Source organism: Nicotiana tabacum, chromosome 9 (genome assembly GCF_000715075.1).
Source record: "Nicotiana tabacum cultivar K326 chromosome 9, ASM71507v2, whole genome shotgun sequence".
Classification (NCBI taxonomy): Eukaryota; Viridiplantae; Streptophyta; class Magnoliopsida; order Solanales; family Solanaceae; genus Nicotiana; species Nicotiana tabacum.
In genome coordinates, this window is record NC_134088.1 from 63,367,013 (window position 1) to 63,380,440 (window position 13,428).

At 34.6% G+C, this 13,428-nt stretch overlaps 1 protein-coding gene across 2 annotated transcripts; it reads left to right on the forward strand.

The window, feature by feature from the left end:
- Window positions 1-8,105: 8,105 nt before the first annotated feature.
- LOC107765444 (SH3 domain-containing protein 2-like) lies at window positions 8,106-13,126 on the forward strand. 2 transcript variants are annotated; one of them, XM_075221710.1, is made up of 10 exons: window positions 8,106-8,358; window positions 9,729-9,848; window positions 9,931-10,000; window positions 10,088-10,239; window positions 11,164-11,265; window positions 11,545-11,745; window positions 11,840-11,902; window positions 12,020-12,163; window positions 12,282-12,356; window positions 12,892-13,126. In XM_075221710.1, the coding sequence occupies exons 1-10, from the start codon at window positions 8,299-8,301 to the stop codon at window positions 13,006-13,008; spliced, it is 1,104 nt and encodes a 367-aa protein (XP_075077811.1). In that variant the 5' UTR covers window positions 8,106-8,298; the 3' UTR covers window positions 13,009-13,126. The 2 variants fall into 2 exon arrangements, with proteins under 2 accessions (XP_075077811.1, XP_075077812.1); XM_075221711.1 differs by lacking the exon at window positions 11,164-11,265.
- The last annotated feature ends 302 nt before the right edge of the window (window positions 13,127-13,428 follow it).

Below are 13,428 nucleotides of genomic sequence, written 5' to 3' on the forward strand. Positions count from 1 at the left end.
CATGGTGGTGGTCGTTATAAACAAGAGAACAATAAGGGTTCTTAGAATAATCCTTCAAAAGGCAAAGGTAATATTTGCCAGTGATATGGTATAAAAAATCATTGGGCACGAATTTGTCATACACCTACATTTTGTCAAACTTTATCAAGCATCTATAAAAGGGAAACAAAATAAATTTGAGACTCACTTGACCTTTCAAAATGATGTTGAGGCAGGCCCTATGAATAATCATGATAAAGTTGAAGCAAACTTTGCCTATAAAGATGATATTTTTGAAGGCCTTACAGATATTACTCATTTAGAAGCTGGGGACTTCTTTGAGCATCATAACTGAAGACTTATTATTGGAAAATATATTAAAAGATAAGAGATATTTCTCTTATTTAATTATGAAAGAAGCCAATGTCATAACAATATCTGGTAGTATAAAATTAATTGAGGGCTCTGAAAAAGCGACTGTATTACTACCAGGAGGAACTATATTGGCTGTTAATGATGCATTATATTGTAGTAGGTCTCAAAGAAACTTGTTGAGTTTTAAAGATATTCGCCAAAATGGCTATCATATTGAGACCACCAATGAAGGAAAGGTTGAATACCTCTATATTACTACAATAAAAGCGGAAAAAAGTATGTGCTTGAAAAGCTTCCCGCATTTTTCTTCGGATTATACTACACGAGTATTAGTGTAGTTGAATCACATGCCATAGTAAACAAGGAGTTTACTAATAATTTTATTATTTGGCATGACCGGTTGGGCCATCCCGATTATAATATGATGCGCAAAATAATTGAGAATTCACATGGTCATTCATTGAAGAACCAGAAGATTCTTCAAACTAAAGAATTCTCTTATGCTGCATGTTCTCAAGGAAAACTGATTATTAGACCATAAGTAATTAAAGTTGGAGTTGAATCTCTTGTATTTTTGGAACGTATACAAGGTGATATATGTGGGCTCATACACCCTCCATATGGACCATTCAGATATTATATGGTTTTGATAGATGCATCTACAAGATGGTCATATGTGTGCATGTTATCAATCCGCAATTTGGCCTTTGTGAGGTTACTAGCTCATTTAATAAGATTAAGAGCACAGTTTCCAGATTATGAAATTAAGATACTTCGTCTTGATAATGCTGGTGAATTTACGTCTCAGGCCTTTAATGATTATTGCATATCAACTAGGATAACAATTGAGCATCCAGTTACTCATGTTCATACTCAAAATGGTCTAGCGGAATCATTGATCAAACGCCTCCAATTAATTGCTAGACCAATGCTTAAGAGAATAAAACTTCCCATTTCAACATGGGGCCATGCTATTTTGCATGCATCAGCTCTTGTGCGGATCAGACACACAAGTTATCATAAAGTCTCCCCAATACAATTGGCTTTTGGTTAGGAGCCAAATATTTTCCATCTTAGAATATTTGGATGTGCATTATATGTTCCAATTGTTCTACCCCAACGCACAAATATGGGACCCCAAAGAAGATTGTGGATATATGTTGGGTATGGATCTCATTCTATTATAAAATATTTGAAACCTATGACTGGAGATTTATTTACGGCAAGATTTGCTGATTGCCATTTTGATGAATCAGTATACCCAATATTACGGGGAGAAAATAAGCAATCGTAAAAAGAGATATATTGAAATGCATTATCACTATCTCATTTAGATCCTCGAACAAATCAATGCGAACACGAGGTTCACTAGATAATTTATTTACAAAATATTGCAAATCAACCGCCAGATGCATTATCTAACCTACCAAGGGTGACTAAGTCACATATTCCAGCTGCTAATGCTTATGTTCGAATTGATGTCCCGGTTGAACAATCTATAAATACAAATGAGTCTAAGCCACTCTTGAAACGTGGTAGACCAATTGGTTCCAAAGATAAAAATCCTTGAAAGCCAAAAGGAGCAAATGATCTAGAAAATCATAATATTGAGGCAATTGCTCAAAAAGAGGCCTGTGACATAACAAATGATAAGACCTCAGAGGAGGTCCAGGTACCTGAAAATAGTAAGAATGAAGAGATCTCAATATGTTATGTCTCTACGAAAAAAAAGTGGAACCGAAATAATATTATTGTCAACAACATTTTTGCTTTTAATATTGCTGTTGAGATAATGCAACACGATGAGGATCTTGAACTAAGATCTGTCGATGAATGTAGACAGAGAAATGATTGGCCAAAATGGAAAGACGCTATCCAGGCAGAATTAGCGTCACTTGAAAAATGTGAAGTATTTGGACGTATATTCCGAACACCTGAAGGAATAAAGCCAGTGGGATACAAATAGGGTTTTATGCGAAAACGAAATGATAAAAATGAAGTCGTTAGATATAAAACACGACTTGTGGCACAAGGATTTTCGCAAAGACCTGGCATTGATTATATGGAGACATATTCTCCTATGGCGGATGCAATCACTTTCAGGTATCTTATAAATTTGGCAGTCCATGAAAAACTTGATATGCGTCTGATGGATGTTGTCACAGCCTACTTGTATGGCACTAGACAACGAAATTTATATGAAAATCCATGAAGGGCTTAAAGTTCCTGAAACTAATAAAAGTTTTCGGGAAACTTATTCAATAAAGCTTCAAAAATTCTTATATGGATTGAAACAATCGGGCGAATGTGGTATAATCGCCTGAGTGAGTATTTGCTGAAAGAATGGTATAAGAATGATCCAATTTGTCCTTGTGTATTTATAAGAAGGTCTGGACCTGAATTTGTTATAATTGTTGTGTATGTTGATGATCTAAATATCATTGGAACTCCTGGAGAGCTTACAAAAGCAGTAGACTGTTTGAAGAAAGAGTTTGTACCTTTATAAATAGGGAACTTTTGACCCTATGAAAAATACTCCAAGAGGAGAAATAACAAAATCATTCTCCCTCCTATATATCTTGTCTCAATTACTATATTATTCTAGTTTGCTCTCATTTCTTAATATAAAGCAAATATTACTAATTAATAAGCCATAATAAAAATTAACATATTCTGAAAATACTATATAGGTCATGCTAAAATAAGTATAGCTAATAAGTACTATTAATTACATAACTAAGCACTAAAAAAAGATAAACTAAGTTATGCATTTTCATTATAAACCAATGTAAAACTAAAAAATAGATATCCAACACTATCACCATTCCTAGTATTGAATTGAATTTCTTTTGTTAGCATTAATATTGATTTAAACTTTGTTTGAGTTACTATATTTATGGGCTATAAAATTTATTTACCATTCAAAAATATTAAAGTCTAAACTTGAAATAATATGTTAAAAGATAAAACTGTAAAAATAAATTAAGAAATATTTATAAATTACATTATATTAAATATTTATATGTATAAAATATTTTTAAAAATTATATAAATATACTATCGGGTTGGTTTGGTTTCGGTTTGACTAATTTTAGTTAAAACAACCCAAACCAAATCAGTTATGGTCAGGTTTATTTTTCCAATACCAAATCAGATCAAACCAAACCACAATCAGATTTTTTTCTGGTTTGACTCGGATTATCGGTTTGGTACGGTCTTGACACGCCCCGAACCTGGGCCTGGATGTAACACGACAACTGGTGCCTGACTACATACGACCGAGTGAACCAACTGGCTGACTGAATCAATATGTGATATCATAACATATTGAATGCAGAATATAAGCTAACACATGCTGATATACTGAAAGTCTGAATGATATAAATCAAAGTGCGAAAACACTAATATAAGTCTAAAACATATTTGTAGTCAACATTGCTTAACATGAAAAGCATGTGACTCTGTCTAACTGTTACTCTAGTCTATGAAGCCTCTAATGAACACTGAAAACATTGATTGTCTGAAAATACTGAAGACTGTAAGGTAATGATAATGCCCCGAAAGAACTGGGATCACCAAATAGCTGGTACGAGAATCCTAGCGCTCTGAATCGTCAACCTGTAAATCATTACCTGCATCGTAAGATGCAGGCCCCGGGCAAAAAGAGACGTCAGTACATTTGAATTGCACTGGTATGTAAAACAACCGAAAGAAAGAACTATAAATACTGAAACTGAACTGATAACTGAGAACTGAACTGATAACTGAGATGATAACTAATATTTGATAATTGAAATGATAATTGATAACTGAACAAGGAAGAAAGGATATGAATACTCCCTCTTCTGAATGATGAACCACATGTTTATCTGAATAAATAATTTACGGCCTCGGGCCCAATATACATGTGCACAAACTACGGCCTCGGCCCAAGTATACGTATACATAACTGCGGCCTTAGGCCCAAAGATGCGTAAAGCATAAACTTGGGCCTCAGACCCAAAGATGCATAAAGCATAAATTGCGGCCTCAGGCCCAAATACAGGTGTTCAACATTTAAGGATTTAAAATCAGGAACTGAGAATCATACTATAATACATAATACTGAAATACTGAATCATATTGAGTTACACGATACTGGAATGCTGAATAGGACTAGACTGAGACATGTATACGATACTGGAATGCTGAATAGGACTAGACTGAGACATGTATTCATGAACTGATTATGAAAACTAAAACTTTAACTGCTTATGACATGCTGAGTAATCTAGACTGACACTCATGGGCATCAAACCCAACCCTATGTTGATTATGCACTGAGCTCACAATGTTCAGAATGAAAGTCATGAACGAATTATGAAGCTAGAGAATAGAATTTCTACAACTATTCAAGGAACTAGGATTAACTATATTTCTGAGGCAATTAGTAACGTCGTAAAAGAAATGTAGCGTAGAAAAAATTATTAACATTCCCAAACATAGAGAGTTAGCCTCACATACTTTGAATCTGGCCTTTTTAAGTATATCACAATGTTCGTCACCTCTTTTAACGATAATCTATGGCAATATATATCAAGAGGAACTAATATTTGCACTTATCCTTATGTTTTTGTCACTTAGACATTTTATAAACTACTTGGTGGGCATAAAGCTTCATAACCCTTATTAATGGTATTTTTATACCCAACAACCCATTCTCTGGTTCCTAGATAATTCTAAAATCTCAAATTGCTATAATCAATATCATTCTTCATCACTCATAAGATAAAACAACACCCTTAATCAATAATCAACAACCAACAACCAAAATATATAATCGTTCATGCTTTTCTATCAAACCCATCAACTCATATCTCATGAACTTAGAGTGTATAATCATTAATCTGATGCTATAATCAATTAGAGGGTGAAGATATTACCTTTTTGATGTTCAATCTTCTTGAATTCGAGTTCCAGAGTTTCTTTTCTCAATAATGATGTGCCAATCGATTATCTAATAATTTGGAGGATTTACCCATGTTAATAAGGTATTAGAAAATTAAAATTAACTTAGAATCATCATTAAAACTTACCTTGGATGATGGAGGGACCTTAAAGGGAGTTAAGTTCTTGAGAGCTTCCCTTTCTAGAGCAAGTTTTTGTATTTTGGGTTGTGGGGGACGAGGTAAGGCTTTTAAAAAGATTTCCTGGGTGCGCTTCCACGCAGCTGAAGGCCCAACCGCGCATCTGGATGCGCATCAAGGGCAGTGGCACTTCCACAAGTGCGCTGCCGCGCACGGGACAGCTGGGTGCGCACCTGAGCACGTAGACTGTGCATTCTCTAGTAAAACGTGCATAACCTTTTGCACAGAGATCCATTAGGGCTCCACAATATATCATCGGAAAACTATTTTAATGGGCTACAACTTTAATGTTTTATATTTTCCCAAATTTCTAACGGATATGTATTAAAATCTAGCCGGAAGATAGACCGTCCATAAACTTAGTCAATTTTATCGAATCTTATGCACCTCACTCTCCGTCTTGATTCCAAAATAACTATTTTCACCCATACTCATCCCGATATGACATCACATGTCTAAAATGTTATATTAATACTCATTTAAGATATTCACACCTAATTTGAATTTACAGAGTGTTACAGGTCTATCGGTTTTCTTTACACACCCTACTGAATATATAACATACATGTGTTTGTTACCTAGTGTGGTTTAATAATACAATCTTTAAACGACGTTTTTTTAGAGAGGGCTCTTCTTTCGGTTCTCATTTTGTGTTAACCTTTTCAAAACCTAGACATATAATAAGTTCTCTTTTGTTTTTATGTGCTTCGTTTCACCATTAAAAAGATAGTAAAAGCAGAGTAGTCCTGATCAGATAGAGCTGATGGCAAGCGGTGCGGGTGGTACGCGTGCTGGGAATTTTATTTTAACCCGCAAAATTTTAATCCGTCCTGTATCAACACCCGCTTTTACCTGCCCCGCCCCACTTAGGTGTTATTTTTTAAAAATTTTTGTTAGTTTTATTATTTTAATCTTTTGGCTGAAACTTTTTACACTTCTACATATATACTCATACTTTTTATTAATCTTAAAGATTATGAGAGACTTCCGCTAATGAAAGAAGAAGATAAGATACTTACGAAAATTATATCTTGTACATATAAAATAAAAGTTACTTAACAAAAAGTCTTTGATATTACAATAACTATTTTCTTCTTAACTTTTTTCTTTTGTATACACAAACACATATACTATGTATGCCTTTGGACATGAATTTCATTTTTTTTTTATCAAATTTGGAATTTCACTAAAATTTGAAGTGAAGATGAAGTTGTGTTTGGTTAGAATTTTTGCAACATATTTGGATGTCTTTTTTTCAACATATTTTGCAACTAAACACTAGCAACCTTCCCATTTTCAAGTGAGATTGAAAAAATTGTAAGATTTTGATAACCAAACATTGTTTTAAAAAAAAATTGAAAAAAAATAAAATTTCTTATGTCCAAACGGGCTCTATATCATCTTAAAAATGTTTCAGTATCTCTGTTTCTTGCTTCTTTTCGATTACATAAGCAATGTAGAAGGGGACATAGTGATCATATATCGAAACCAAATTTATTTTCACTCTATTAGTATTTAGAAAGAAAAACGCATAGAAGTTTTCATTATTATTCTTTTCTTAAGTTTTAAGTGATTCTAATTAATTTTACGTTTAATGCAGTCTCTCAATATATAATTTCAGAGAAAGAAAGAAATCAGTTCCTGAGAAAGCTATACTTAAAAGAAAAAAATTCAATTCAATCCTTCTAAACTCACCAACTTGATAAATATTAAACTTATTCACAAAGATGGGAATATTTAAGTGGGAATCACGATTCTAAACATTACTGGCAAATAATGAATTTTAATGGCTTTCTGACAGATTATTTTGAATGAAAATGTTTGAAGCGTATCCTAATTAGCATTGAAATCTGAGGTTACCTCCGGATCGAATTTTTCTTCCTAGACTAGATAAAATCCAGATATGTTCAGATTCAATCTCATCAGCAGACTCGAGCAATTTTTCATCCCAACAGAGTCAGCTTTAAAAGTGAAGGGAGGAAACCCACAGCCAGTACCGCACCTGCATAAGATCAAACCTGCCTCGCCCGTATAAGACAAAATTCGACTCGCCTCGCCCCATTGCCATCCCTAAATGATATCTTGTACAATATTTTTCTTGCAAGAACATTGTAAAAGACTAATAGTTTGTTTGGCCAAGTTTCTAAAATCATCATATTTTAGAAAGTGCTTTTCTCAAAAATATTTTTTAAAAAAATATTTTTGGCAAGAAACAGTTTGTGTTTAGTTTATCAATTTGAGAAGTACTTTTAAAAAGTAATTTTAAGCGTATTTTTCTCAAAAGTACTTTTTTAAAAAATATTTTGAGGAGAAACTACTTTTTTCTGTATCTCAAAAACTATTTCTACTTTTACTCAAAAATATTTTTTTTATTTTAAAAGCTTGACAAAATATCTTAACTTTAAAAAGAGAAAAAAAAACACTTTTTTCCTCCGCTAATAAGTCAATTTTTTTTTCTTCAAAAAACTATGAATATGCAAATTTCAAGTATGTTTTTTTTCCACAACCTCTGATTTTCTAACATATACATTGTCTAAACAACCCGAAATTAGTTAGGTCAAAAAGGCCAAAAAGAAGTTACCTGGAGAAAATTAATAAAGGACAAGTGAGATAACGGGCGAAAAAGTGCCAAGTCAAACAGAGGCAAGTACGGAGTCCAACAAGTTTCAAACAAAAGTAACAAGAATCGAGCTTAGCAGAGTTCCGTCCGACACATTTTTTGAAACAGAAAGTTGAGACAACTCTCCCTCTTCTTTTCACCACTCTCTCTCTCTCTCTCTCTCTGCTGACTGCTGTGGACTGTGGTGGTGTGAAAGAAATGGAAGCAATCAAAAAACAAGCTACTAAGCTCAGAGAACAAGTTGCCAAACAACAACAGGTAATTTCCCTCTTTCTATCTTTGTGTATATATATATATATATATATATGCCAGTTCTTCCATATCTATATATAGGTGAAGAAATGAACCCTAACTGTACTCTTAACTCTTTCTCTTGTTTTTTTTTCCTTTTTCTTTTCTGAAAAAAAAGAAAATAATAAATGACATGGTCTGGGGCAGACTCTTCTGTGTAAAGCTTTAATCCTTTTAAGAATAAAATGACATATTCAGAAACTACATAGAGCTATTGTAAATCACAAATTTTATGTAGTTAAGAATAATATATATTTAAGTTTGAACATTAAAAGAGAAAACAGTTTGACCTCAAATAGTAACAGTGCCAAAGAATTTGGGACAGAGGAGTATGTTCTTCAAGCTGCTCTTTTTTTTTCTTTTGTGACTAGGAAGAATAGTTAGTTTTAGCTCTTCACTTTTGTTCGTCGGATTCGTTTTCTTCTAAATTCGTTTATTTTGGAACAAAGATCCCTTCTTTTTCTCTTTTTCTTTGTGGGATTTAAGATGGAGCTTTAGTTAGGATCATGGGTTGACACAAGAAGGGTAAGAGTGAATCATCTAGTGCATTTGATTCCCAAAGATGGACTTAGTAGTGGATTCTAGATTTATAAATGTAACGAAAAAAATGTGGTTCTATTAATCTGTCTTTATCTTTGATAGCAAGTGCTGAAGTAAGTTGCCTAATTTATGGTAACGGAAGGAAGAGGATGTGGCAGTTGAGGACCTTCTCTTTCCGGTAAGGAAGAGTTGATGCTCATAGTTTAGCTTTGAATCCATCGTAGCTGGTCTCAAGCTTTGAGACACGAGAATGGAATCTGATTCATCTTTGAACTTTGTAACTCGGTGATTAACACCAACAACATCCATTGGAAGCAGAGGCGGATGCAACGTGTTAGTACCCGGTTCATCTCAACCCAATACTTTTGACGCAGAGCATAAATTCATGTGTAAACCTATAACCTTAAAAATACAATGAGTTTAATTCTAAGAACCTTAAAGGTTGAACCCTTAAAGCTTAAATCATGGATCCGCCTCTGACCGGAAGGAGAAGGTCCTTGACAACAATATCGAATAGCATCAGTTTAGATGTAGGTGAGCACCTTCGTAAATCCTTGCTCTATTGTAACCGTACATTGAATATGTTAAGAGTTTAAGACATGGGAAGAAAGAATTCCTCTTGTGTTCATTTGTGTCTTACATTAGCCCTATTTAAGTATTTACGTAGTACTAAACCCTTCTCTATCAATGTGGAACACTATACATATTACTATACATACTAACTCTCTAACACTCCCCTCAAGCCGGTGCATGTAAACAATGCGCCTTTGTTGATTCTTTGCTATTTTTATGCTTAGGCTGTCTTCAAACAATTTGCTAGTGGACTAGGTGGCCAAGATAATAGTGTTACTGATGAAGTAGAGTTGCAACAGCATCAAAAACTTGAGAAGCTGTACATTTCTACTCGTGCTGGCAAGGTTTGACAAAACTCCCCCATTTTAGAATGTCTTTTTTGGATTCTTTTTTTTCTTTATCCTTTGTATCCTGTTCTATCACTAGCACTTCCAAAGAGATATTGTCCGAGGTGTTGAAGGCTACATCATCAGTGGCTCAAAGCAAATTGAAATTGGTCAGTCACTGAAATTTCTTCTTATGTAGATACGTAATCTCTAAGGCTTATTTTTTCACTAAGGTCCTACATACATTCTTTTTTTAGGTACTAGGTTGGCAGAAGATAGCCGAAAATATGGGGCTGAAAACACATGTACAAGTGGCAATACGTTATCTAAAGCAGCATTAAGTTATAGTAGGGCTCAAGCTGAAATTGAGAAGGAACGTGAGGATCTATTGAAAGCCCTTGGGACACAGGTTTGGATCTATTGAAAGCCCTTCTTCATTATCATGTTGTGTTCCATCAAATTTTGTTTTCCGTGCAAAGGAATGAGAGGTGCTGATTCAGGCTGCACTAGGAAAAAAATAAGATAGAAAAAAGTGAAATCTATATAGTGATGGACTGTGATTTAAAGGTATCTTTACGAAATTTTTGAGTCAATGATATTTGGATAAGTTGATCATATCTAGGTACTATATCTTCTGTGTTTTCCTTTTTGCTTTATTTGTCTTAGAAGTACTGCTAGATAGTGAATGCTAGAGTATTGTCGTATACGACAGAGAATTCAGTTAATCTGCAATCATGAGTTCCTGATCTCCAAACCTTTCAAATGCAGCTCATGTAAAAATTAATATTGTTACTTTTACAATGAAATGAGGCTGGAGAGTACACGTGAGCAAACTGTTTATGTTCAGCTACCTGTGCCTGGAAAAGTGCAGGAGAGCAGTCTTACAAATAACCAACCAAACTTAGCTAAATTAGCTTACAATGTCTACAACTCAAATCTAAAGGTCAAAACATTATCTTGGTAATTTTTATTAAGTTAGCCTAGTTTAAGATTGATGAGATATATGTTGTGACTTTTTATAGACAATTATTTATTTCCTTTCATCCTTTTCTATTTTGCTTGATATAATGAATGTCCCATTATTAGTAGTTTTCATTGTCACAATAACACCATAGCTGTTTATTTGTAACCTGCATTTCATCTTCCAGATGTTCTGGACTTTGTGTATATATAAGCGCTAGATTTCCCTTGTTAGTTGTTACCCAAGCGAGCAGTGCCACAAAGAGCTTTCTAATCAGATGATTTAGATCTTTCTTTGTAATTAATTCATTCATGAAATAGTAATCTAAGTATGGAAATTGTCTTCAATTCTTTATTAAGTTTCAAACTTCAGGTCGCTGAGCCTTTAAGAGCAATGGTTGTGGGAGCTCCACTGGAGGATGCTCGACAACTTGCTCAGCGTTATGATAGAGTTAGGCAGGAAGCTGAAGCTCAGGTAAACTTTAAAGAAGAGAAGTGTGTTCACTTGAAGTATTCCCTCTCTATCCACGTATTGTTGTCTTTCCACGTTAATCATTCCAGTCAGTATGCTAATATTTTTTATTACTAAACTGTAGCTAATATTTGAAACTGAGGCGTCGTTCATTATTTGACTGATTGACTAAACTATTGCCACTTATCGTTTATAAATTGATATCTAGTCATGTATCACTGAGTTACTTGCATTATATCTTGAATTTCTGTAGTTATGCCTACCTTCTTTGGAATAAATCAGGCTATCGAAGTTTCCAGACGGCAGGCTAAATTGAGGGAATCCAATGGTAATCCTGAAAGTGCATCAAAGCTGGAAGCTGCTGAAGCAAAACTTAAGGACCTAAAGTCAAACATGGCTACTTTGGGAAAAGAAGCTTTTGCTGCCATGACTGCTGTTGAAGCTCAACAACAGAGGTTAACACTCCAACGGCTCGTAGCCATGGTAATATTTGTTTCATTTTACTACTGTAAATCAGTTTTTCCTTTTTCAATCAGAGATCTCCATCAAAAGCCCCTTCACTGATTTCTTGTTTAAGGTTGAGGCACAACGTCATTATCATCAGCGAGTTCTGCAAATCCTTGATCAGCTTGAGGCAGAGGTGCGCTCTTTCTCTATCAAAATTGTTGGTGGTATCTTAGTAGTTTTACATCTAGTCTCCTGACTGGTTTGTCACTTTTAAATGTTGGGGATTGATGAATGCTCTTTGAGTGCATAGATGATGTCAGAGCGTCAAAGAATTGAAGCATCTCCTAGTTATAATCCGATGCCTCCTCCCCCAGCTTATACTGAAGTTAATGGTGGACTTGCTTCTCAGTCATATGATGGATCCATAGATGGGAAAACTTATTTCTTGGCAGAGGTGATGGTTACTCTGCCTCTCTCTCGCGTTCTTATGAATCAATAAACATGATGGATGACTCTCTTTGTGTTTTTACTTAATTTTAGCTTTTTATTTGTTTATACGTCTCTTACGGCAGGTCGTACACCCATATGAAGCTGAGTCAGCTGTAGAGCTCACATTATCAGTTGGTGACTATGTAGTTGTTCGAAAAGTAAGCTTAGCTCTCTGTCTAATGTTATCGGTAATATTTTTCTTTCTGATGCTTCGTTGTCACAGTACGTGCGAATACCCTACTCCCCCCATATCCCCAACCTCCAACACGCCGACCCCTCCGCATGAGTATCTGGTTGACAGAAAATCATTATCCATTCTGATAAGTTGATGAACTTTCTGTGACCATGGTGCATCTGGAATAGGGTACTAGCATTACCACCATGCTTTCTTCAACCGGTAATAATGTATAGTCATGGTTGTCTAGCACTAGCTTAGTTATTGAGTACCCATTTTCGGTAAATTCTTTTGTTAGATTCTTGAAGGATCCCATTATAAGAGCTTCTGAACGGATTACTTGCCGGTCCTTCACTTTATGCAATGTCAATTTTGTTACACTAACGTCATTTATGTTGTGTATTCTGATCTTCTTTGGCAAAAGTGATCACTGGTTGTTTGAGATTTCCCCTTTCTGAATTCTATTCCTTCTCCATCCATGTATTAGCTGACATTGTTTTTTTTTGTTTCCCGAAAAGGTGTCAAACAATGGCTGGGCTGAAGGTGAGTGCAAGGGGAATGCAGGTTGGTTCCCATTTGGGTATGTAGAAAGACGAGAACGCATTCTTGCAACCAAGGTAGCTGAAGTTTTCTAAATGCTGCCATGTTGCAAGTTTGACATTTGTGACTATGTATGCACTTGAATCTCTGACTGTCTTATGTTTGCATTTGTATCATATTCTTGCAGTAAAAATGACTTTCTTGTCTTCTTCACTTTGGACTGACTTTACCATATTTCTATTTCTTTTCTTCAGCGGGATGGGGGACAATCTTTTTTTCTACTTTTTGATAATCTTAGGCAGATAGGAAGAAATCACATGGAGTAGTATTTTTACCTTATTGAGCACTGACGAGCTCGAAACACACACCTAAATTATGCTCGCTAATCAAATATAGTATAATATAATATCGTATCCACATGGATTGGATTTAAACAATATTCGCTTGGTTGCTATCCAAGATGATCAACATTTGAGATTTATAAGATGTCTAATTAAAATTAACCAAGAATCTAA

Bases quoted from the DNA above. Each gene is read 5' to 3' on its own strand.
- LOC107765444 (XM_075221710.1), top strand. From the start codon at position 8,299: ATGGAAGCAATCAAAAAACAAGCTACTAAGCTCAGAGAACAAGTTGCC. The intron at 9,849-9,930 runs GTTTGACAAAAC...TTCTATCACTAG, and splicing joins TTTCTACTCGTGCTGGCAAG to CACTTCCAAAGAGATATTGT. The intron at 10,001-10,087 runs GTCAGTCACTGA...TTCTTTTTTTAG, and splicing joins CTCAAAGCAAATTGAAATTG to GTACTAGGTTGGCAGAAGAT.